This window comes from Anopheles cruzii, chromosome 2 (assembly GCF_943734635.1).
Source record: "Anopheles cruzii chromosome 2, idAnoCruzAS_RS32_06, whole genome shotgun sequence".
In the NCBI taxonomy this organism is placed as follows: Eukaryota; Metazoa; Arthropoda; class Insecta; order Diptera; family Culicidae; genus Anopheles; species Anopheles cruzii.
This window is the reverse complement of record NC_069144.1, coordinates 29,850,857-29,875,143: the sequence shown is the minus strand read 5'-3', so window position 1 is coordinate 29,875,143 and position 24,287 is coordinate 29,850,857. Positions and strand designations below refer to the sequence as shown.

General features: G+C 45.5%; 5 protein-coding genes across 5 annotated transcripts; 2 read left to right on the top strand and 3 right to left on the bottom strand.

The window, feature by feature from the left end:
* Nucleotides 1-2,973: 2,973 nt before the first annotated feature.
* On the top strand, nucleotides 2,974-5,784 carry LOC128278381 (uncharacterized). The gene is made up of 5 exons (XM_053017107.1): nucleotides 2,974-2,989; nucleotides 3,064-3,939; nucleotides 4,477-4,675; nucleotides 4,744-4,902; nucleotides 4,968-5,784. The coding sequence occupies exons 2-5, from the start codon at nucleotides 3,395-3,397 to the stop codon at nucleotides 5,184-5,186; spliced, it is 1,122 nt and encodes a 373-aa protein (XP_052873067.1). The 5' UTR covers nucleotides 2,974-2,989; nucleotides 3,064-3,394; the 3' UTR covers nucleotides 5,187-5,784.
* A 342-nt stretch (nucleotides 5,785-6,126) lies between these two features.
* Nucleotides 6,127-6,598, bottom strand: LOC128278833 (peritrophin-44-like). Its single transcript, XM_053017559.1, has 2 exons — nucleotides 6,577-6,598; nucleotides 6,127-6,512 (listed from the first exon to the last, which is right to left on the bottom strand). Exons 1-2 carry the CDS (start codon nucleotides 6,596-6,598, stop codon nucleotides 6,127-6,129), a joined length of 408 nt encoding a protein of 135 aa, XP_052873519.1.
* A 968-nt stretch (nucleotides 6,599-7,566) lies between these two features.
* On the bottom strand, nucleotides 7,567-8,681 carry LOC128278832 (mucin-2-like). Its single transcript, XM_053017558.1, has 2 exons — nucleotides 7,762-8,681; nucleotides 7,567-7,693 (listed from the first exon to the last, which is right to left on the bottom strand). Exons 1-2 carry the CDS (start codon nucleotides 8,679-8,681, stop codon nucleotides 7,567-7,569), a joined length of 1,047 nt encoding a protein of 348 aa, XP_052873518.1.
* Nucleotides 8,682-9,265: 584 nt separating this feature from the next.
* LOC128278831 (peritrophin-44-like) lies at nucleotides 9,266-13,022 on the top strand. Its single transcript, XM_053017557.1, has 4 exons — nucleotides 9,266-9,847; nucleotides 9,969-10,215; nucleotides 12,421-12,946; nucleotides 13,016-13,022. The coding sequence occupies exons 1-4, from the start codon at nucleotides 9,266-9,268 to the stop codon at nucleotides 13,020-13,022; spliced, it is 1,362 nt and encodes a 453-aa protein (XP_052873517.1).
* Nucleotides 13,023-14,197: 1,175 nt separating this feature from the next.
* On the bottom strand, nucleotides 14,198-22,590 carry LOC128278830 (uncharacterized). Its single transcript, XM_053017556.1, has 6 exons — nucleotides 22,025-22,590; nucleotides 21,631-21,933; nucleotides 19,487-20,033; nucleotides 17,840-18,295; nucleotides 17,663-17,773; nucleotides 14,198-14,821 (listed from the first exon to the last, which is right to left on the bottom strand). The coding sequence occupies exons 1-6, from the start codon at nucleotides 22,588-22,590 to the stop codon at nucleotides 14,198-14,200; spliced, it is 2,607 nt and encodes an 868-aa protein (XP_052873516.1).
* Between the last annotated feature and the right edge of the window lie 1,697 nt (nucleotides 22,591-24,287).

Sequence of the window (24,287 nt, the reverse complement as noted above, 5' to 3'; positions counted from 1 at the left end):
TTTTATCAATCTGAGACCGGAAAAGTGTACGTGGGCATGCTCTAGCGTCCTTCAGAGTAGACGAGTCGTACGATGAACACTGCGCAACAGTGCTTGAAGAAATATGAGGTGAGCAAGAATCAAAGCGTAATGAACCAGGATTAAGATCCGACCAATCCTCCCCGGAGGATAGCGAAAATGCGAGTAATGAAAATCGGAATACGTTCCGGGCACGGATGTGAATTGGCACAGCGTCATAAAGTGCGCAACGTTTCGGTGCTGGTCCGCATCCTGCATCCTTACTTATCGACTGCTAGCCAGACGGACCGTCCGCCCGTGTCCCCGTGCCGGAACATGCTAGTGATGGTGTGAGCTCAACGTCAGAAGGATACCCTGTAAATACTGTTGCTTCCTTCAGTAGTGCCATCGTCGGTACAGCAGCTGGGCCCCACCCGGTCCGTTGCAGCTACAAATAGAACGGGGCAGTGTTAGTCGCTCGACAGTGTCATCGTGGCAATCGAACCCCCGAACAGTTGGTGCAAACGCGTGGAAAACGCGGAAAACGGCTAGGTACGAAGTGGGTAGGGATGAAAATGTCATCACGGCAGCAATGAAGTCTCTTTGATGTCTGATATATTTTTCATCCACGCTGGAAGTGTGCGTCCGGGAGGAATGCACATCAGCATCACCGCGTCACATGTACGTTGGCAACCTGTGAAAAAAGGAATTTGGAGGAGACTTTTTGTACATCCTGCAATTCACATGTGACGGATGAGTGATGAAAGTCGCAGCCACAGCAGACGATGAGGGAAAAAAACTTATGAAAAGCATGATGAAGCTATGGAGGAATCGTTGTGACGGGGGGGAGGGCTCCTCGAATGACTGCAGAGGCCCCTGATGATGATGACGGTGTGGGTGAGGTGAGGTTATCGGGAAACCTTCAACTTCTCTCGCGCGGCACTGACACACACTCACGTGCTGGCCACATTTGAGTACTCAGCTAGGAAAGCGAACCACATCCTGTTGTGCCCGTGACCGCGTGGACTAGCAAGGGGACGGGGAGCGATAGATAAAAGTGAAAAAGGAGAATCTGAAGGTTCGATGTTGCGGGGGGTGTGCTGAGCATAAACTGTCAAGGCGTCGTGCGCCTTGGGTGGCGCTGAAGCGAAAAAGGGGAACAAGATTTGTTATGTTTAAGGAACGGATGACCGCGCCTAAGTGCGATGAAGAGTCTTGAAGAGCCTTGAAGACCACTAGACTAAGGTATGGCGACGGTGGGAATTAGTGATTCTACGAAAAACCTAAAAAATACACAAACACACACACACAGTTCAATTACCCTTCTGCAGGAATCAATCACGATGAGCTCATATCATATACAAGTTATTGTAGGATAGCATAGAGAAGTTGTTGAATGTTACATTCTTGCACGGAGCTGAACTCAGTCATGGACTAAGATCAGAATGATTGGAGTACTTCGCAAAGTGTTACCAAAACATGTGGACCACAAGGATTAGAAGGAAGAAAAATAATAACAGTCCACTTAAACATCATAATTTTGAAACTACAACTACTATAATTATAAATTAAATTTGTTACGCATTATCATACGTTCAATTGTCTCTTTACCTATTTACGATGCCTCTACCGCGTTTCGAACGGATTTATATAAGTTTGATCAGAAGACAAGATGTTGAAGCGTCTGGGTAAACGAATAGGCAAAGCTGGGTTCCGCTTTTCGCAAAGTGGCAACAGCTGCTGGGCAAATGTGGGCAAGGCACCGCATTGCAAGCTGTGGTGTCGGCTTTAACTAAATTAGGCCATAGATTATTGATCTTCCTTGCGTCACGCGGGCGGATGCTGGTTGCAACGTTCTGGACATTCCAAGTGTTCCAAGGGGCTGCCTGTGAACAGTTTGACTGCTTTTACGGCGACGGACTGCAGACCTCGCATGGGAATGATTCAATTTCACTATGTTCATTATTTATGCAGTCTTGCATCAGACAAGCGTTGTTGAAATTAATATTGACATGCGGGGAAAGCGTTTGATGGTTTTTGCCGGTCGGCATTAGTTGATGTCGAAGTTCCTTCACTTTGTTGCCGGTGAGGTTGGCGTTCGATCGGTGAACTGAAGTGAAATATTTATCTGCTGCAGTTGTCAGAGGTGGGGTCAAGCGTTAATACTAATGCCTCTTTAGCTGATACCTCACTAGCGAATGATGCCTATTGTGTTTAATGGAAGATAGAAGCTTTAGCGAAGAAGCGTTGCTTGACGAATGTGTTTACAGAACTTTCTAAAACTTTACCACTGTACAAAACTATTTAAATGAGGAAAATAAAATTGGTTTATTGACAAAAGTGCCACAAATACGATTTTGCGAATAAAGGAAAATGTAGTTGCTAATAGACTGTTGCTATAAACGACAGACTTTTGGACTTGTGGATTGGTGTTTATTGATTTCTTAGGCATTGGAGATGCCTTTGTCGGGCTTGGATTGCGGTTGGGGGTTTGTTACGAGTTACTTATTGTTGATGTTCATAATTTGTAATAATCATAGAGAATGCTTTGATCTTGAAATGCTTTGTGTTGTAATTTAAAGTCAACTCAATTGATCAAGGCACAATTGATAAAAACACCTCTAAAACCACAGTGAGGATGGGTTTCTCGTTGTTCGTTGAGGGGTGCTCTGGTGCTCCATGAAAATGTTACTGAAACGAACAAAAATTTGTTCTAGATATTGGGGTATATTCTATCAAGTACTTCTGTATTGCGGCTCGTCCGTAGATCATCCGTCTCGCTGCATCGATTAGTCGGTTGCTAAGCCAAAGAAGTCAGTTCGAACCCAGACAGTGTGTCAACTTCAGTAGATCTCCTTAAGGTGCAAACATTAATACGACTCTGCCCGTTGTAATAAAAATAAATAAATAAATAATAAATAAATACTTCTCTGTTACATTTCTATTTTGTAGTACTGATAACCCGTCATGGACCATCACGATTTTAACCATGGTAAAACTTTGGGCATGAAGCTCTTTGTTTGAAGCAATCAATCTTCGACATTAATTGTGTGTACACTTTCGCAGATTAATCACAAGCTATGGGAAGAATGTTGCTACAAAGCTACGGAACCGTTAAAACACTATCCGAAAAACGGTCGACTCCTCGGGAAGCAACTTAAAAGTTGTGGCATGTTGCGCTTTCAGTCGTTTGGCGGGCCCAGAGTCAACGCGAGCGCAAAAATGCCTAATCCACGCGTCAACCAACCGTTTTGAGGCTAGAAGTGGTTTTGGGTTTTGCTCCGCCACTTGAACTTGTCATCAGTTGGAACGGTGCCCAGAGTTGGGTGTTTGTACTAGACCGCCGGACGGATACAGAGAGCGTGTAGCGAGCCCAAACCTGGTGCCGTGTGGCGAAATGCATTTTTGGATTGACAAACGATCGCAAGCGTGTGGTTTCGGCAGAGCCCGAGTGGCAGCATCCTTGTCCGGTGGCGGTGGTCTGGGTTTTGGCCATCCGCGCCGAGTGCCCCGCAAATCAATGGTCACCCCAATACATCGGTTTCAAACGGTCGACTGTACCCGGCCCCATTTCTACCGCCACCAGCAGCAGTCGCAATCTCAAGCGAACTCGAGTGCAGCGGCGACTCACAACAACTCGTCTACATCAAGTCAGCAGCATCAACATCAGTCACAGTCACATCATCAGCAGTATCATCACAATTCGCATCACAACCAAAACCACCATCAACAACCGGTACCGCCGGTTGCAGCACAGTCGGCCAATCAACAGGTGCACCAGGTCCAGTTGCACAGCAGCGGCCATTACAATGCCCACAGCCCCAGTATACTTCCTGCGCCAACGCCTTATCCGCAAACCAGCCCAAACCTGCAGTCGAATGCATCTCCGAGCAACAACGCACATAACTACCACGTACCTGTGTCGATGAACCACATCTACAGGTAAAAATGAATGCTTAAAAAGGATGTTTTCTGAGGATGTTTTCTAACTTATGTTTACGCGGCGAACAGAAATACTAATTTCGCCCGAAAATTCACTAGAAAGACTCCGTAGAAACTTCATGAAAAAGCAGGCTACGGCAAGTGAACAGTGAGGGGCCTCCTTCCAGTCCTATAATGCTTCGTCTAACGCGAAACACGATTAGGCACTTGCGAATCGTACACACCAAGACTCGGCTGAGATTTCTCCTAACTAGGTTTGACACTAACTCGGCTTAGTGACTTACTCATTATCTACTCCAGTTTAATAAGGCAATATGATCTCCATAGGATAAGATCATCCATCCAGGATCATAACAGCAGGTTCCTCCTTGGTTTACTTGGCTATGAAACACGTTGTCCATACTTATAGAACTAAAAAGCAAAGAATTAGAGAAGCAATACTCCACCGGTAGACTCGCTACGAGTGATAAAGATTGATTCTTTGACTATTGCATTTCATTTCGAATACGAATTCTTTCCCGACTGAACTGTCTACAGTGCATCGGCGCAAACTTCTGGAGCTGAGATTGAACAGGGTGGCAGCAACTTGGGAATCGCTGCCATCGCACAGCACGCACAGCCCCAAATTGGTCAAGACGCTCAGCTGTTACCTGCGCACCTGAAGTGTGGTATGTGGGCATCGTTGGCGCTAGCGACAGTGTTCGTAGCTGGTGCCAAGTTTTATTTCGACCACCAGGTAACATTCCGCATTGGCCGAGGCCTAGCCCTTTCATAACGCCTTCTTCTTCCTTTACGCCGTCCTAGGGCACCGGATTGGAGGTCCTCATTTTCTGCGCCTTTTCTGCAACCTTCTTCCTGGCGGCATGCACGGTATCGCTTTGGAGGCGTCCACGGGAATTACAGATTCCAGGCAACAATGTGATATCGGAGACGATCTCCAATGCGGAGCAAAGCTCCCTGCAGGTATGGACGAACGGCTTCGCCATCAGATTGCACGTAGACCATATTGAAATATCGTTTTCTTTTAGAACAACCCTGAGCTGATGAGCAGTAATCCGTCGCCGCTGCTAAATGGGAGCGTCGGTGGTGGCATTTCTGGAGGACTAAACGTTGGAGGTCATCAGCACGCTTCCCTGGCGAGCATAGTTGCACCACCGCCTCCGTACCATATAGCGATACTGCTGCCAGAAACATCAAAGGACATGGATGAAACGCCACCACCATCGTATGATAAAATAGTGATATAATCATGACCGATAACAGTACTACGACGAAAGGCATCTATGATTAGCTATCGATCTGGCAGTCCAACAACGGGCCGAAACGGTCAGGAACATGCGGGATGCCGGTCGCGGGGAGAAGATAAGAGAAATTCCGAGAGAGAACTCCAATGTATTGATGCACAGCATACGAGGCAAGGCGGATCGAGTATTAGAGGAAGAACACGGTACAGGTGGTACGTACGGTAGTACATCAAAGAGGGAGTATCACCAAGTGGACTGTTTTTCCGATTCTTCGTTCAACAGAAAGAACGGTACCCATTGAAAATGGCCGGATTGTAGAATTCGATTAATAGATAGTGCTCAAACTCGTCAGGACGTTAGGAAAGAAGATACGCCTTTCAAAGATTATAGTAATCACAGAAAAAACTAATAGAAACATTCGTGTAATACAATGATGCGTTCTCGAAGTAATGTAAAACAAAGTAAATTGCACGTCGAACGTGCGCACTAGTGATAAGGGATTATGGTAGAGGGCCGTATTTCTTTAAATCTTCATGACTATTGTGACGATTCTTCAAGGATCGCGAGAACAAAGTGTTGCGCTTATTTGCCTGGCTATGGATAGGCGTTAGGTATTGCATAGTACCAAGAAATAAGAAGTATTGTATCGTAATTATTTTTATTACGAAGTGATCTTTCGGTATGTTTTAATAAAAATTCTACCCAAATATGCAATGTGCAATATGAATATGTCTTCTGTCACACCCTACTAATGCTACTAGGTAGTGGAGTGTAGTAAACGCTCGCCGTAACGAATGTCTAGATGCTGTGTGGGGCGCTGTGTTCAACACAGTCAATACACACGGGGTCAACATGCAACTTCCACTCAGATGCCTTTAAAAATATTTATTTTCAGATGATGCGTAATATCCGAGCAGTAGGGTCAAGTAGCTGTTAACGGTGATCACTTACAAGCAACCCTTGTGTCCAGGTTACATTGTCCATAGGCAGGATCGTACATCAGACCGGGTGGGCACTCGCGATCGATGGCTGTCCCCATAAAGCACTGGACAAACTTTTTGCAGCTTCCATCGACGGCCATGTTAGCAAACCCAACAGCGGGGCATTTGATACACCCTGCTTCGCTAGGGAAGTCACACAGTTGCTTTCGAACGTTAAAGTGATAGCCGGAAGGGCAAACCAAGGGAGTAGCACGTTGGTTCACGCAGGCGGTATAGAAATTGCACTTCTTTCCATCGGGTAGGAACGTGGTGTAGGTGTAGCTGGTACAGCTCTGTGCGTGAGCGATGCCAGTTACCATCGCAATAAGACAAACAGCCGCAACCGAGTCTGAAAGCACAACGAAACAGGATCGAATACTATTTCATTGCTTAACAAGTGTTCACGCACCTACTGCGCATATCGTTCGGCAACATCCTTTCGGCGCTAGAAGGTAGAACAACAAACTCGAAGCCTTACGATTGGTGACCTATTTATACATTCGTAAGTTCGGCTACAATGTGTAAGGAATTTTTCCGCCGTCCTTGTTAAAAAAGAAGCGGGTCGAAAGGCGAGGACTGATAACGCAAAGGTATCTAGGTTTTTACTCATAAAAAGCGATAACAGGCATCGACAAACGGAGAGCGGCGCAAAGAGTGTGGCTCTGGGTTTGATCTGTTGGTCCGATAAAATTCAACATGAATTCTCTCGAACCCACTCGCAGTGAATAACTGAGTCGCGTAAATTCACGATATCTGAATATTGAAGTATGCATCTGCAGAACATGTGGGGTATGGTTCCAATGGCTCGTCCGCAGCTTCCAGCAGGTTGGGTTAATGTAGTAAGACGAATTAAGTACATCTAGTGCGTACCAGGTAGGTCTCCAGGTTCCTTGTTATCCTTTCAAAATGGTTCCATTGTTCTGCGGAGGATTTAGATTGCTGAGCAGTTTGGCCACCAGCCACCCGTTACATGTTACATCCTCTGTATGCTGTAAACGTACGACTTCTTAAAAAACCGTGAAAAAAAAACTGCGTTATCTTTCGTACATGATTAGCTCTGTTCTGGTAAACTTTATAGAACAACAGAGAAATCATCCCAATTTACTACGGATCGATTCCGTCAGCAGCCGTTCGTCTTGCTCGTCACATTCAACCACACTCTCTAGATTGCACTGGTCGCGGTCGGTGTCAAACAGGAGTCCCGCTGGGCATTGCCGTCCAAACAGTTCGCCGTTAAGGCATCGGTAGTAAACGTCACACTGCACGGGGTGCCTAATTTTTGAGAGTACGTCATTCTCCGTGCATTGCTCTATCACGGAATCCGGTGGCGGAGGTGGACGGTCGCGCTAAGGAACAGAAATATATCAGGTTAAAAAATGGTTTTGATGGTGAAGCGGAAGAGACTATTGACTAGTTACCACGCATGGGTTCTCCAAATCCTCGCCGATGCACCAGTCATTGTTGGGATCGTAGATCGTACCGGGAGCGCACTGTCGTACTATTGCGATGCTGCCGACGCAGATATAGTATCTGAAAAACAAACAGTAGTTTCACTTACTTAACCTTTAAGCTTAAAGTCAATGCTCGCCAGACGTTACATTTCACATGTGTTTACGCTTTTCATGGGTACTTGGCTGCCTTCAGGATTGTCTCGGCAGATGTGCTCGGTGCACTCGGCAGTGTCGGGAGAGTCGCAAACTAGCAGTATGGGATTGAAATGCAATCCTGCCGGGCATGTCTCGGTACCAACCAGCTCTCGATCAGCACATATCACGTACTGGTGGCATTGTCCGGGATAAGCCACCTCCAGGAGACCATCGGTAGACTGCCTAGCGCATAGCGCGTCCAAATCTACGCTGACTACGGTTGTCGTTTCACCAGTTACTGTGGTAGTATCATCGTTAGTTGTGGTAGTTCCAGGTAACTCGGTTGTCACTTCAGGGTCTAGTGTGGTGGTATCTTCCGGCAACGGAGTTGTTCCGCCTGGATCCAGCGTGGTAGTTTCTTCCGGTGACGTTGTTGTGGGCTCTGGATCGAGCGTTGTGGGTTCTGGCGTTGTTTCACTTGTTGTTGTCGTTTCTTCAGTTGTTGTGGTAATTTCCGGCACTGGAGTTGTTGTTGTTTCTATAGTAGTGGTAGTTTCTTCCGGGCGTGTAGTAACTTCAGGTGTTGGACTCGTAGTGGCTTCCGTTGTCGTCGGATCCGTACACGGTGGGGGTTCGATGTTACACTCCACATTGCCCGCATCATCGCACACGAGGGTGGTAGGATTGAAGTAGTCCCCCACCGGACAGCACATCTGTATACCTACCCCGTTGATGCACGTTACATACATGCTACAGTCAATTATGCTGGGCTCATTCGTCCACTCGGGGAGGGAGTTGCTTTGGCAGGTGACCTGTACAATGTCGTCCGGGAAGCATCTTCTCTCCTCTGGACAGCACTCTACGGTCACAGTTAGCACGCACGTCAGCAGAAGCAGCGCCAATGGTAACGGTTGTTTCACAGTCCCGGCCATGTTGCTGCGCTGGAGCGGGTCAACTAAATTCGTAACGCTTGAGTCACGGTGAACCAACCGCCACACGGTGTGAAGGAGGTTCGGCAAGATTCGGGAAGTATCCCGGCGCGATAAGCTTCCATTGGCAGGCGGAGACGGATTTACGGTCTTATCTTATCCAAGCATTTACAGCTATTGTTGTCGACTGATTTTCGGTTGGTGCACCTGGTGTTGGTGAGGAAACAGATTAACTGCGAAGGGTAATTGCTGTAAATTTGCTACCACGTCTACGTTATACATTGTGATTACTTCCTTAGTCGGGAAATGCAAAGGCAATTCTGTTGCGTTTCGGCGGAAGGTGAAATGTAGAGCGTAATTTTACAGTTATCAGCAGGATGAGAATCGATCGTCACGAGTGTGACGTGACGTGACCAACACTTGTGACCATACCGAACTCACTTATCCATTATCGCCCAGTGGCGATAGTCCTGGGGTTTTTTTGCGTAATACAAAAGCTCCCCGAACTGTCTCAGGGCGTGTCAGTTTCGCTAACCTTGTTCAAAGGTGAACATATCCGTCTCTCGGTGTGCTTAAGGTTTGGTACCATGAATCCGAAGTGGCTCTTACTCCCCGTTACGGTGACACTGTTCGCCACAGGTGCGGTCTCGAATACCGATCGTTGTGCTGGGCTGCCAGACGGCAGGTTTCTGACCAACTTTCAGCAGTGCAACGCATTCTTCTCCTGCTTCCGCGGCGAATCTATTCCGGGAGAATGTCCAGAAGGATATGTTTTTAGCGAGGCAGAGCAGCTATGCGATTTTCCGTGGAACGTCATGTGTTTGATTTGCCCCGAGAATGGCGACGTACCGACGTTAGAGCCCATCGATGGCCAGTGTTCGTTCTACACACTCTGCCTCGATGGTATCGGCTTTCGACGCGAGTGTGCCGAAGGATACTTGTTCGATGCCGTACAAGGGGCTTGTTTTACAGCAGAAGAGGCGCAATGTGACATTGGCGTTTGTCCCAGCAACCTGAACCCGAACGTTCCCGTCAATCTGCCTAATCCAATAGACTGCTCCCAATACTTTATCTGCTTGGGAGGCGTTGCCGAGCCGCGCCAGTGTGCTCCGACGCTCCTGTTTGATCCTATTGCGCAACGGTGCGATGTGGCGGAGAACGTCGAATGTGTAAGTACGAACGTCTGTTGCGGAGTTGCGCCCTCATTAGTTCGTAGTTCCGTGTCTGCTTGTTTCGCGAATTGTCTGCAAACATGAATGTCGCAATGTCCAACATCTTTCTTTTGCACAGGTCGAAGGAAGTATACCGTCTCCTACCACTTGTCCCCCAACCGGACTACACCTCATCGGAAACCCGGCGAACTGCAACTCGTACTTTGTTTGCCTGAATGGCGTGCAGAACGACGTGCCGGTAGAATGTGCGCCGACACTGATTTTCGATATCACAGACTCGATGTGCCGTACACCAACCGAAGATTCCAGGTGCGCGGATGGATCGAACCCTCTTCCTGAGGGCTCCGGTGCCCTGGGTAGCATGGGTGCACATTATATTAGAATATAAGTCTACTATTATAAACAAAAGGCGCTGGAAGTGTTATTCTTAGAAAATTAATTACTTTACTTCCTGTACATTTGAATAGTAGAAATTACATCAACCGAATAAATATTTATTAGAACATGTATAGTTGAAACTTATTTTTATTCACGTTTTTTATTCATCTTGGATAAATAACATAAAACTTGGCTTTTAATATAGGCAGCTGTATTGAGGTATGTTATAAGTTATTGCTTTGTTGGACAGGTGATTGCTTGACATACCAGGGGTGTGCGTTGAGATTGAGACTGTTTTTAACACACAAAAAATGTTTATAAAATTTTAATGCGATTTTCTATTTTATTCAAAGTATGTGCCATTGCTAGCTATACATTTCTCCTATCTCTCTGCTAAATCATGGATTCCCAGACGAAAGAATTCTTCGCCTTTTTACGTAGACGCTTCAACGTTATACCCCGAAAAATAGCCAGAGACGTTCGTTCGCCATCGAAACATTCTCAAGGGTGTGTGCCTATGTTCATACATCGCCTGAGGGAAAAAGATTATGACTTGCGTATTTATGTAGTAAGGAATACAGTCGCAGACCTGGGGACACATGGATTACCAAGGTCTTATGAAATGGAGTGATTCAAATGGTAGCCATCGGCAGCTGTCGAGGGCGAAACAGGGGTTTTGACAAGCTCAGCTGATGTTCATAGTCGTATTTTAATTTTGTTGCAATCCATTTTGTCATCATTCAGTACATTAGTACATATTCCCCATATTGGATAGCCAACCATGTAAAACACTTTTGTGCAAATTTCTTATATATTATATTTCTAACTCTTTCTCCTATGTTCTAACTATGACTTTTTTTTTTAACAATTTTTGGTGGTTGCTGAGTTGGAAATGTTTTGATTCAATCAATTCATTAGTTGATTGACAAAGTGTAAAATGTAGGTTACTGTTTTGTTGCTAAATGGAATATATCGATCAGAGTTTAGGATGACTTGCGTACGCACTCGGAACGAAGAATTGTGTTTCTAACAGTTACAATAAGTTCAGGTGATTGCCAAAATGTGGGTGAAGTCCACAATTTGCTCCTTTACCCAGCACATGACGTTGCGCATCCTAAACCTAGTCATTGATCGTTTTGTGCTATGCAATCCATCACTCCGTTAATGAATCAGTTATTGAAAGATCACTCGTAAACGAATGGGAACGAGCTACTCATTGCTGTACTTTGATCCATGGCGAAAGGCAATTGTTTGAGACTTGTGAATCATTGTTGTGATGTTGGGTATTGTGGATTAACCCCAATTCGGTCCATTCGGTCCCCATCTATTTTGAAATTTACGTGAAAGTAATGGCACGGACTTTGATACCACGATTCCCATTTTAGATGCCAAGAACGCAATGCAGATTGTGATGAAAATTCTTTGATGCTAACCTATTTTGCGGGCTTTAGATGTAACGTTGTTCTGCTTTTATCAGACCTAGAATGCAAAACCGTATTTTAAAGGTCAGTTCTACCTGTTGTCCTAGTTTTATGTGATCTTTTTGAGTTAAGCTAAAAACACTCGAACTTGAACTATCTGCACCTTTTGTTTTGCGGCAATTGATTTTCTTCTAATTTCTAGTCGCTTGGACCACCTTGAACCACGTGTCGAAGTAAACGTTCTCTGCAGCCACTGACTCATGCACAATTTTGTTTCCATCGATTGGGCAATATTTGGAAATCAAAACAATACAATCCATTACTCATCACGTGGAACAGTTTAAATCTGTCGTAACTCTTATCAAGACTCCATACTTCGTAGTTTGGTAACATGTTTCAATGCATTCATTCAAGATTCGCACAGTAAGGATTATAAGGCCAATTTTATAGCAAGCCTTCGGTACCCGATGGTACGAACCGATTAGATTGCCGAAATACAATGAATTCAGGAAATGGTTCATCCCTAGCTAATCTGGCGTCTGGTTTGGGGCAATAAAAGTGTGATTTACAGCACGACGTTAGGCTGCTCGTGAGTCGTATAAAAGTTAGCGCAGCGGCACAACGCCACATCAGTATCAACTAATCACGCAATCTAAGCGGATTTCACTTTACCGCCAAAGCAATAATCACCACCTTAAACCACCCTCGACGCCATGCCGTTCCAAAGCTTCCTGGTTTGTGCGCTTTTGATCATCGCGCTGGTCACTACAGCGTCCGCTCAGCGAAATCCGTGCCAGGGCGTTGCGGATGGAATGTTTGTGTCGGATTTGCAAACTTGCGACGGGTACTTCAATTGCCAACAGGGCGTTGGATCATTTGCGCGCTGCCCGCCAGGCTTCTATTTCAACGAAGCGAACCAGTTGTGCGACTTTCCGGAAAATGTGTTCTGTCACGTGTGCACCGAGCAAGTGGGCGTACAGCTGTTGTTGCACCCGACGCAGTGCAATCAGTTCATCACCTGCTCCAGTGGCGTTTCGTTCCTGGGAACCTGCGAAGCCGGCCAAGCGTTTGATGTATCCCGGCAGGCCTGCATCGGTGCACTGCGTGTGAACTGCAACCAGATTGTCTGCCCACCGGTCGACAATCCAAATGTGGTCGTGTTTATCCCTGGTAACCAGTCTTGCGAGGAGTACTTCATTTGCCAGTCCGGAACGCCAATTCAGCGGTTCTGCGCTCCGGGATTGCATTGGAACAGGGTCGCAGAGCGGTGTGACTTTCCCGAACTAGCGCAGTGCCCGTAAGTACATTCAACATATTGTCTATGCCACATTGTCACTGAGCTTCAATTTTTTTCTATTATTTTCAGACTGTAATTGCTGGAATAGTTCATAAGCCATGTATTTATTGAACTGCCTCACAAGGCTAAAGGGGTCCTGGAAGATTTTAAGTAGGGACACGCTTAGGCTTATCATACTTTAAAATGCAATTATTGTAATGTCGACAAACTAATTCATAGCGTGCCCTCGAAAGATAACCGTAAGATTTTTAAGCACAGTATTGTAAAACGCATAATCTATCCTATGTATTTAATAAATGGAATCATAACAAATGTATTTTGTCATATTCTACCACTCTTCTTTCTTTGTTATACTCTGAATGCTCTTTCTTCAGGGCCTCTCGTGATTTTCGTATTTACTGCTCTATCTAGGACCGCCCTTGGGTATGGAATTTGGAATATAATACGTATAATTCGAATTTCCAATATAACTATCTTCAGTACCACGAATAGACACAAGAAAATTTATTGTTGGAATTTTCTATAACACTTGTAAATTCTTGTAGGATTCCCTACAGGAATCTAGAAGCAGTTCTTAGGAATTTGTCACAAAATTTAAGACAAGGACGTATATGAAGTAGCATTGATGTCTACTACTTTATTAGCCTAATACTAACTCACTATCGACTAATGGTATAAGACGCGTTTCAACTGAAATCGCAAGCACATTTGTGAAACAAAATAGCACATATTATGCGCGAACGATCATTTCCACGCTGTTCCAGATATAACTTATTCGTAGCTATATTTATGCTTGCGGTACACAGGATTGTAAAAATATATTTATAGTCATTTCATGTTTCCTAAGTTCCTTCAAGTTGTTTCTCTGAGGAACGCTTATCAACCGTTTGTGATTTCTGACTACGGTGGGGTTGATTATGCTGATAACCACTGATAACTGATATTATTACAGGGACGTAAAATTTTTTTAATTTTTTTTTAATCTTAGAAGAACGGACCGGGCCGTATTTATGGGCTTCAATTTAATCTTGAGGCATTTCACTTGTAATGCTCTAGTGCAACAACGTTTATTATAACAGTTTTTTTTATATATCGGGGGGAAGACTTGCCTCGCTGGTTGATGTCCTGGGGAGTGGCGAGAAAACCATAGCATAAATCTAGGCTATTCTTGGCAGACGAGTATATGGGAAGCGGGGAGCTAATATTTTCGCATTGTTACGGTTACGGTACCGGTGTAAGATGATAGTTGTCTTATCCCGCAACTGCCGGGCAGTCCACGTTAAACGGATGGTCACACATTTCACGTTCTTGGTTCCAGAACTGATTCGGTGGACACTCGAGGACGTGCACCACGCCCCAGACGCAGCGGTAGAACATGGAGCAGTCGGGATGGGGATAATAGAACACCTCATTCGGAGGACAAAATGGTGGATTGCCTGGCGAAGGTGTTGGAATTGGCACTGGAGTTGGACTGGGCACTGGGACTGGAGCCGGTGTGGGTGGCGGTGTAGATGCAGTCGGTATAATCGAAGTAGTTGTAGTCGGAAGAGTTGCAGTCGGTGGAGTTTCAAACGATGTAGTTGTCATCTCTTGAGTAGGTCCAGGAGTCGGTGGTGTAGACACGTTCTCCACGCATATCGATATCTCTGGCCGATTGCAATCCATGATGTTGAGGTCAAACACTAGGGTTGGTGCACATTCACGCTGGAACCCTTCTTCGTTGACGCACAGATAATATAGGCTGCAGTCTGTTGGATGCGGCCTTTTGTTGGTTCCTACATTACCAAAGCAAGCGACAAAAGCATCCATACTAGGAGGAGCTGTTGGTGGGACTTCTCCCGGTTGATCCAGTATACACGTGGACGTCTCTCGAGTCTAACACGCTACAATGCAGAAACTCACTAAACATATTGCACTAATCTCCACTAACACCGTTGGAAGGCCAGTGAGATCGGTCCAAAATGTGGTCACTTCCGAGACGATTCCAAGTCGCTCTCTTTCTCTCTCTTTCTCCGTAATCAGAACGATGGCACCGCTTCCTGAAGAATGGGTATCTGCTCCTGACTGTGCATTTCTTTTATAGAAGGCAGAGGAAGACGTGTTGGTCTAAAATATTTCAGCTGACATCACGAGGGCGGTGGATAGAGAAAAATGGCGATAAAAGAATGTTGTGTGTCTTATCTGAGGCTACGGGTTCATGTTCTCGGTGTCGGAAGCGGAGTGTTAAAGCGGTTTGCAAGATATTCGTTTGTTTAGTACCTCCCTAGTGTAGTACCTGTGTATCTTGTATCACCGTTTCTGCAGCTTGATCAATGTCAGCTCTTAATTGTGAAGCACGCACGCACGCGTGACGCAACAAGTGCAGACGGGCACCTAATAGGGACGATTTCAAAAACACTGATTGATGCGCTTACAAGAATCAATTCCGTAAGGGATTTTACCGACGGGAAGTCAACGGCGTGACGCGGTCTTTTCTAGAACGTATCCAATTCGCATTGATAGTGGCAGTAACACTATGAAGCAGATTCACTGTCACAACAGGTTAGTCAATAAGGTGCAGAGCTAATTGCCTTTTTTAAGTCGACACGCAGCTACGCACTTTTAAGCAAAACATTTTATTTTGCTTCACCATCGTTTTTTAATATTTACATCCTTCTTTAACATGTACGTGGTTCAACGTGTAACACCGATAACGATGTGTAACGAGTTTTAATTTACTATGAATTATAGAATATGTAGCCGTAAAATAATAGAATACCATATTTAACATTTTGCATTTGGCTCTATACCACGATTATGATAATGATATAAGAATATCTAAACATTCTATGCGCAATTTTTTTAATTGAAATATGTACTTTTAACACCCCTACTCTATTTTGTTGTAATTCTGAAATGGTAAAAACATTGTTACTCTAGTGGTGCTAAATCATGGTAACCAGTCATGGAATTATAATAATTTTTTATTTAGAATATTCTCTGTGTATTCTTTGAAAAAAACCAAATTTAAAAGACCAATACCAAACTGCAATATACCAAAACTGTAATATTTAATTACATTTAAATCCATAAATGTTTAAGAGGTTTTTATGGAATGTAGACAATAATAATTCCGAATGTAAAAGCTTGCTGCAACATTTGTTAAATAAAAAATTTCTGTAAGCATGAAAAGAATTACAATATTTTTCAGAATCTATTATATCAACAAATTAGTGTAATTTAAATAATTTATTATAACTCTTCGTTATGAAAGTTGTAAATGTTTAAGAATGTAAGTCTATAGTCAGTTGTGTAGATCAGCTTACAATAATGACATGATGATCAAGAACCGCCGGACCAACTTGCTGCCAGCATTACCGAGCAGAATAGATAACAGGGAAGCCCCGAAAGACGAAATATTGGAATTCCAAAACAACGACAGAGACGGATACATTCTTGGAACGGGTTGTGCGACATTCCTCACGGAATCAATTCATCATACGCCTTTAAGTAGAGACTACATTGCCGTAGCGAGATTGTATGTCTATATAAAGTGTCCCGTGGGTCGCTGAGCTAGCCATATTTGCGCATTTGTAGCCTTGAAGGAACGTCTTCGTATTTGCTGGCAAGATAGCAAGCCGCAACATGAAAGGTACGTGGACATTCGTGGACGTGTACAGCCAGCGGGTCTTGTGGCTCAATCTCTGAGCTTTACTTCAATCCAACATTTCAGCTTTCGCGCTCGTTATACTGTACGCTGTCGTGACTCAGATTGCAGTTGCTCAAGAGCCCTACTGTGGACCGGACGACGAATTCTTTGCCGCCGCACCAGATTGTGCCTGGTTCTACGCGTGTCGTAATGGCGTCTTGGAGCCTCTCCCGTGCCCACCGGGCACCCTATGGAACCAAAACATTGACCGTTGTGATGCGGAAGAAAACGTTGTTTGTCCGGTATGGTCCAGGTTCAGTTGTTGTGGGGATTGAACGAAGTGAGTGAGCTGTTTTACATTTGCATTGTGCGTTGTTCTTCATTCCGCACAGGGTGAGGCAACTCCTGCGCCGCCACCGTCTTCGACACCGGCACCAACCGTACCGGGCCCAGTTACCACCAACGACCCATCGGCAACCTCACCGCCGATAACTTTTATGCCCGACGTGGAAGGAGCCCTTCCAATCCTTTTCCCTCCGTCGGAGTGTCCGTCCGGCATACAGGCGTTCCTGGTGCACGAAACCAACTGCAGACGGTATTTCTTTTGTTTGTACGGGGTGAGTTACGCACAAGTCTGTGCGTTTATGCACAAGTTTGACTTCATGCGAGGCCACTGCGTCCCCGAGAACGATGCAGCGCTCAGGTGCTTTGCCGACATTGACTAAAGAGGGCATGGATCCGTCGTTACGTAGTTGGCATTAGAAAAGTAAGCGAAATGAACTACAAGACGTCACCAGACGTCATAAAATAATTGAGCATTAAAAAGACGACAGTTTATTTCTCTTAGTGACTTCCTCGAATTGACGAATTGGGCCGACCCACGGATGCACAATAAAAAGATTGATAGTACAACGCGCCGAACGTATTTAGATTTTATTACATTAACTGCTGCTTCCCCCTACGAGATCCCAGGGTTACTTTCAAGATCATCCGCCGACTCTTCGATAAATCATCGGCCAGCATGGTCAGCATGTGCCAAAGACACATTCGCCCAGCACCGGGTCAAAATATTTAAACATTTGGCAAACCTGCACGCGTGATATTCCGTGCAGACAGAAGATGTACCTTTCGCATTTTTCCGGATGTGGCAGAATGCTGCTTCCCTCCAACGGACAGCCGTAGGGATTCTCGAAGATTGCCTGTAACGAGTACACGTAAGGCGTTGTTATTGAACGTATGGAGGTTACCATGGCACCCGTACGTACCTGACACTTGGCATTCTCTGGACTGTCGCACGTCATGGTCGCCTTGCTCCACTGCAGCCCCGTTGGGCACTTCATCGCGATCGGATTGCCATGATAGCACAGGACGTACGAAGAGCAGTCGGTCGGTACTGGCAGATAGATGGGTTGCAGCGGATCATCTACCGGTGGACAAGAAGCAGCCGGTGAAGCTGTCGTTCCGGTGCCGGCGGTCGTTGCCGATGTAGTCATCGTCGTCGTGAGATCTTCAAACCACGGCGGCAGAGAAACCGATCCGCAATCGACTTTATCGGGAAAGTCGCAAATTTCGTCGGCCGCATTGAACAGCATGCCGGTCGGACACTGACCAATATCGGCCGGCATCCCGTTTTGGCAAATCAGGAACTGATCACAGGACAACGGGCTGAGTACCATCGTTTCGTCGGGCTTTCCTTGACAAATTTCCTGTGGGTTGAAGTCCTGCGCCACGATGCCGACATCAAGCAGCATCAACACCGCAAAGCAGAAGAACGCGAGGGAATGAATTCGGTTGGCGAACATTTTTGCAATGCGACGGGAGCACGTCAACAGCGACACTTCTGAGCAAAGACTGCACTCAGCTCTCTGCTGGGGCTGTCTAATATATCGCCGAAGATATTCTACAGCCAGAGGCGTATATTGACGTCCTCGGTGCTGTCAGGCGATCTATGTCAATCAATCTGTCTGTCAATCACCGTTTCCTTCCGAGTTGGCCTCGATTCGCCCAGCAACCGGGATAGCCTTGACGGTGACGCTTGGCACCCGAAAAAACCCATTTCATGAATGGCATCTGAAGGTACTGCGACAGTTCGATCATCGACCTTCCATTCCGATTCGCAATGTCCGATTCGCAGGCACGGCGGCGTACGTTGCAAAAGACGGGAATCGTTTTCGCGCACCACATCCGGTATGCACCAGCCGCTGTCGAGGGCTGGTGACATGCTTTAGTAGTACTTTGCTAATTGGGCCGACGGAAGCAATGTTGACCACTACCCCGCCAAAGGCGGCTGCGCGTGTGCCGACGTGCCATGCCCGCCCGATGGAGGATCAATTTTATCGTCGAATCAGACAAAAAACACGATAAGCTATCGGTAGCAAGCTAGACCATATTTCCTGTTTACGTGACCTGACAACTGTTATGGCGTTTTTGTTTGTTTGAACACCGTTCGGCAATTGGTCTTAAAATAGAAGTTTCTTTTGTAGCGTTACCTTAAACCGCGTGGAACTCGTCACACTGAGCGCATCTGTCAGTTTATAGATTTATTTTATGTAGTCTGTGATAATTGTACAATCTTTTGTAGATTCACTTGGGTTTTAGCTATATGCTGTTGATCAATGTAGTATCAATCAATGCAGTCAATGTAGGCGCCTTTTCCTGCAGGTTGTGCTAGTTCTTGGAACACATTGTTCGGCGAAAGAATCCCAGTCAGTTAGGAACGGACAGCGCTGGACGGATGCCTTTCCATTTTGACAAAACAGAAACAGTTCACAAAATTGAGGATGCCCCGTAAACACCTCGCCAGATGTCGGACAGTACAGGTTAATGTTTTCTATTGCGGTGTTAGTGGCCTGCGAAAAAAGATACAATCCCATGTTAAGCGATCGCCACGAGAAATGAAATGTTTAGCGTACCTTGCAGTTGGCTACGTCCGGAGGGGCACACTGCTTGGCATCATCATTCCAATGGGTTCCCGGTGCACAGTGCATCAGGAAGGGTTTCTGCTGGATGCATATGTAGTACTCGTCGCAACTGGCCGGGCTGCCTGTGAATAGTACGTCGGTCGCTGATGCCTGCTGACACAACTGGACCGGAGTCACGGTAGCATCCTGGACACAGGGCACCCTCCGAGGGTCGTCACAATAGAGGTGTTCGTCGTTCCAATATTTGCCATCGACACAGGCATGTAGAATTGGCATGCGATTAACACAAATGTAGTATTGAGAGCAATTGGTAGAGCTTCTAACGAAACGAGGTCGGTTGGGATCAGATTCGAGGCAGATGGCTTCCGGATTCACTGCTGTGCCTTCCGTTGTTGTGCCGATCTCTGGTGGCGTTGGTATCGGAGTGAACGTGGTTCCAGATGTGGTTTCTTTTGGAGTCGTAGACGCGGTAGTAGAAGACATGGCCGGTGTGGCAGACACGACGACGGACGTTGGCGTTGCACTTTCGGTTGTGGTTCTACAGTCCGTAGCATCAAACGAGCACACATCAGCAGAGTGGTAAAACATTCCGCTGGGACAGCTACCGTGGACCACCGAGTTTTCATTGCACTGGAAAAACTTTGTGCAATCTTCAGGATCGGCAACGATCGAGCTCACTGGAACTCCAACACACGCATCGTTACTTGACTGTTGGCCATATGTTAAAGCAAGCATCACGTTTATCACAAACCAACCGGAAGCTAAATCGAACGTCATTGTTCTTTGTTCAACAATCGCACTGTGTTTAGTACACTCAGTCCACGGTACTGTTGGCCAGTCGCTTGCGGAAGGAGCATTAAATAGCTGTGACTCGATGGAAGCAAAACGGCAAAAAACACTATCGTGCATTTAAAACTAGGGCAGTAGGTAGAGAGTTATGTTATCGATGCTCTACTTTTCTACTACGATATGATAACAAACTATCACTTTTGGCAATTGACAAACTATCACTTTTCGACAATGAAACATCGACAGTAAATGTAGTGTAGTGTTGTTGTGTCTATAGGTTTCGTAATACCATTTGTCCCAAACTAGACCATATCGCCAAACTAGAGGGCGCGGATCTTTGTTTCGCACAACGTTGATTTTTGGAAACAAATGCAAAGATTTATTAAACTTAAAATTGATTTTTGATCGTAAATATTTTCTCAGTGATTGATGTTTTGTTATTTTTCTATCGAACCTTTGTCAACATTGCATCTTTCAGTGTGCGTACTCAGTAAGCATCTATGGTTGCGTTAAACTGATGAAGTTAAGTCTGCTTTCGAAAAATCGAAGCTTTCGCAGCAACTGATAACTAACACTCTAACTAGTTATAGAACGGTAGTCTTTTGCATCTATCGTTTTAATCTTCTTTCAACTAATTTTTCGTACATTTTTGACGTACCTAACAGCTATGATAATTCCTCGCAGCGGCGTTACTTTGATAGCGGTGCAATGAACGTAACATGTGATAACTTATCAACGTAACAGTGACCTAACATATCGAGACAAATTATTCACAGGCATACGCATCGGCCTTTGGGTATTTGTGAATTATGCGTTAATTGTCTTCCACGCGAATTGTCTGTTACTTACTCACGCGTGTTGTTACTTGTCTTCCCGCGCCAACCGTAATGGCCGGCTGCGTGACAATCGGTCCCGGGATTCGAACTCAGTCCAGCTGCATGACAGCGACGACCGTTACCGACTGTTCTATCAGCGGGGGGTATTTTGTTTCCAGTAACCCTTTATTCAGAAACTCTGTGCACTTATTTATTAAAACTGTTCAACGCTTATGAGGGCTAAACCCTTAATGAGCAAGTTATTGGAGATTACCGTCCTGCTAGAAATTGGAAACGCTTTCAAATGAACTTTTCATCGATTTTTCCGGAGTTATCTGGATGAAGGGTCAATGCACTGAATTAAACCGTAGATTTGTTGCAACATGTAGTAAAAGTAATATAGTAATAAAAGTAATCATAAAGTGAAACAATAGTTTTGCATTTACATGCTCTTAATATTGTGTCCAGTTTTATTTGATGCTAGAACAGACAATTGAAAACAGAGTGCGATGAGCTCGGGGTCAGTGGTGAAAATTGCACGAGTGTGTCGCCGCGTCCCAGATCAGACCGTCATCACAGCGTTTCAGCAGCGACTTCCCTTTGTAGCACAGATAGTAGTGTCGCTCGCTTCGCGGATGCTTTACCCAGCGCGCCAGATCGTCCTGGCAGTGGACCTTCTTCGGCACCAGCGTTGGCTCGTTCACCTCGGTGTATGGCGTAAAGTTCTGACAGTTTGACTCGGCGATCGTTGTACACCAGTTGTTGAGCGGATCCCAGTGCAGTCCCGGGGCGCAGCTATGAGGGTGAAACTTTCCATTGTAGCAATAGAAGTACCTAAGGGGTTGACACGAGGACCGATTAGCTAGCATGTGGGCCGATTCCGAGTTTGCGTAAGGTGACAGCTGAAAAGGTGACAGACACATACTTTGAGCAGTCGAAGCGATCGGCAACAAAAATCAGCTTCTGTGGATCGTCCCTCTCCGGGCAGACGCGCTCCTGCAGATCACAGTGGGCCAGTTCGGGGACGGTGCAAGTTCCCTGTGCTGGGTTGAAGTGCAAACCAGGGGCGCACCGCTGCAGCACGGGGGTTCCGTCGAAGCACAGCACATACTGTGAGCAGCTTCGTTTGTGCGGAATGCTCAGTACACCCTGGCTGGGACAGGTGTACTCTTCGGCCTGGAAATCCGGGTGCCCGTTCTCGTCAAGAATGATTTCATCTCTCGGTGCGGGTGCGGCCGTGGTCGGTACTACGGGCAGCTTGGCAGTGCAGGACACCAGGTCCGCTGGCAAGCACAGCCGACGGAAGTTGTCCCAAAACAGGCCCGGCTCGCACTCACCCGATGAGATGTATCCGCCCAGGCAGATCCGGTACCGGCTGCAACTGTATTCATCCGGAAACGTGGCGCCATTTCGCTTACCGATGCATTCCTGGTCGAACGCTAGCGTGATACTAACAATACCAGCGAACAGAGTCGCGGCAAGAAAATTCATGATCGTGTCGGCTAATCGTGAACGGTTCGGAAGTGAAGCAACGGACCTCAATAGTATGCACCAGTTTTCTACCAGAGCGAACTCGACACGGGCTAGGTTTTCGCAACGGTATTGTGAAGCACAATGTGAGCCGCTGACTGTTAAAGAATTGTATTTATCTGTATCCCACCCGCTATGCGGCGACTATCAGTCTAAGTGGCGCCGTGTCGCATAAATTGGAAAGTTTAGTAAACACACACTTATCGATCTGTATCTGAGCCGATGATATCGGGGTCCTGTGGGCGATCGCGATACTGCATGAATAGTAAATGTCTGTCGTCTCCGAAACGGTGTGATGGGGCGCTGGAAATGCAATGTTTGGCGTTCCCCGTACCGCGCTGCTCTGAGTTAAGTCGGTTTGGCGAATTTTGCTCACAACACACACACACACACGGTAACACGATCGCACGATGTGAGATGGCCATCTTGCAAATTGATGCATTTTAACAACGGTTGAACTAGATTAGGTTGTTCGATTGGTTGATTGCTGACTTGTGTGAGGTTCAGTTGTTTGGCCAATTACGACCGCAGCCAGTAGGAATATCGACGCCTACCGAATCAAGGTCATGCCGAATCTGAGGCCCTATCGGTACCTAAAGCGACCACCAAGACTACACTTTATTCATCCTCTAGATTTTATTACCGTCACTGTATGAGTCTTTCGACACTAAATGTGAATCGATTCCCCACTTCCGATAGAGTCGTGGTTTAGGACATTGTCCAGATAAGTAAGATGCGGCTCACCTACGTTATCGAATGTTCTCAACCATTTGGAACCACCGTACAATAGGGAATTTGAATGGAAAAGGCGGACATATTTGTTTCTAGGAAGAATATATGAACTGTTTTTAACGTTTTTGTTTTCTTTGCATGTGTTTTGATTAAATTCAACTTTTTATGTGTAATTCAAGCGCTCAGGTATAATAAATAAGCTTTATTCGTTATTTTAAGGTTTTTAAACGCCTCAGCTATGCAATTTGAATGACACTAAAGTCTTTTAATGCACAATCTAAACGCCTGGGTTATGCAATCTGTATTGCACCAAAATGTTTCAATGCATAATCGTGCAAATCTTGTGCAACAAGAGACCAGGCGTCTCCTTATGCATCAGAAATTGTTTTCTTAAAATAGGATTTGCAAAACTTACGGCCGGAATCAGCAAATAAAATCAGCTACATACTAGCAATGTCAAACGTAAACATTTGATTTTGTCATACGAAAGAAGGATTCATTACCTTTCGAATAATTTTTTCATTACCGTTGCAGAAGTATGCTAACGATCGCGTTAAAGTAGCTGATAAAAGTTGGGTTTAAAGAGCCATTTTTATCACTCTTTCGACTTTGACAAATAATTTCTCGGAATCTACGCAACTCAGAAGGCCGAAAATTCGGATTGGTCATAGATAACTTATCTTTTTTAGGCTAATATAACTAAAACCCTCAGTTTCTTTGTTGACTGAAGTTGACTTATGACCGCCTTTTCCCTATAATGCACCGCCACGAAGAAAGAAAATCCTTTTCCATTAGGACAACGAACCGTTTCATAACAGCATTTTGACTATGCTAAAAATCCATGAATTAAAGTTCAAACTATTGGAGCATCCACCGTATTGACCAGATTTAACTTATGGCGACTTCCATCTGTTTCCAGACCTAAA

Bases quoted from the DNA above. Each gene is read 5' to 3' on its own strand.
- LOC128278833 (XM_053017559.1), bottom strand. From the start codon at position 6,598: ATGTTGCCGAACGATATGCGCA. The intron at 6,513-6,576 runs GTAGGTGCGTGA...TTGTGCTTTCAG, and splicing joins GTTGCCGAACGATATGCGCA to ACTCGGTTGCGGCTGTTTGT.
- LOC128278832 (XM_053017558.1), bottom strand. From the start codon at position 8,681: ATGGCCGGGACTGTGAAACAACCGTTACCATTGGCGCTGCTTCTGCTG. The intron at 7,694-7,761 runs GTAACGTCTGGC...TTTGTTTTTCAG, and splicing joins AGCGTAAACACATGTGAAAT to ATACTATATCTGCGTCGGCA.
- LOC128278831 (XM_053017557.1), top strand. From the start codon at position 9,266: ATGAATCCGAAGTGGCTCTTACTCCCCGTTACGGTGACACTGTTCGCC. The intron at 9,848-9,968 runs GTAAGTACGAAC...TCTTTTGCACAG, and splicing joins TGGCGGAGAACGTCGAATGT to GTCGAAGGAAGTATACCGTC. The intron at 10,216-12,420 runs GTGCACATTATA...TGGTCACTACAG, and splicing joins CGGTGCCCTGGGTAGCATGG to CGTCCGCTCAGCGAAATCCG.
- LOC128278381 (XM_053017107.1), top strand. From the start codon at position 3,395: ATGCATTTTTGGATTGACAAACGATCGCAAGCGTGTGGTTTCGGCAGA. The intron at 3,940-4,476 runs GTAAAAATGAAT...AACTGTCTACAG, and splicing joins TCGATGAACCACATCTACAG to TGCATCGGCGCAAACTTCTG. The intron at 4,903-4,967 runs GTATGGACGAAC...GTTTTCTTTTAG, and splicing joins CGGAGCAAAGCTCCCTGCAG to AACAACCCTGAGCTGATGAG.
- LOC128278830 (XM_053017556.1), bottom strand. From the start codon at position 22,590: ATGAATTTTCTTGCCGCGACTCTGTTCGCTGGTATTGTTAGTATCACG. The intron at 20,034-21,630 runs TCACCACTGACC...TACGGACTGTAG, and splicing joins GCGACACACTCGTGCAATTT to AACCACAACCGAAAGTGCAA. The intron at 14,822-17,662 runs GTTTGCCAAATG...GTAGCGTGTTAG, and splicing joins ACGGAATATCACGCGTGCAG to ACTCGAGAGACGTCCACGTG.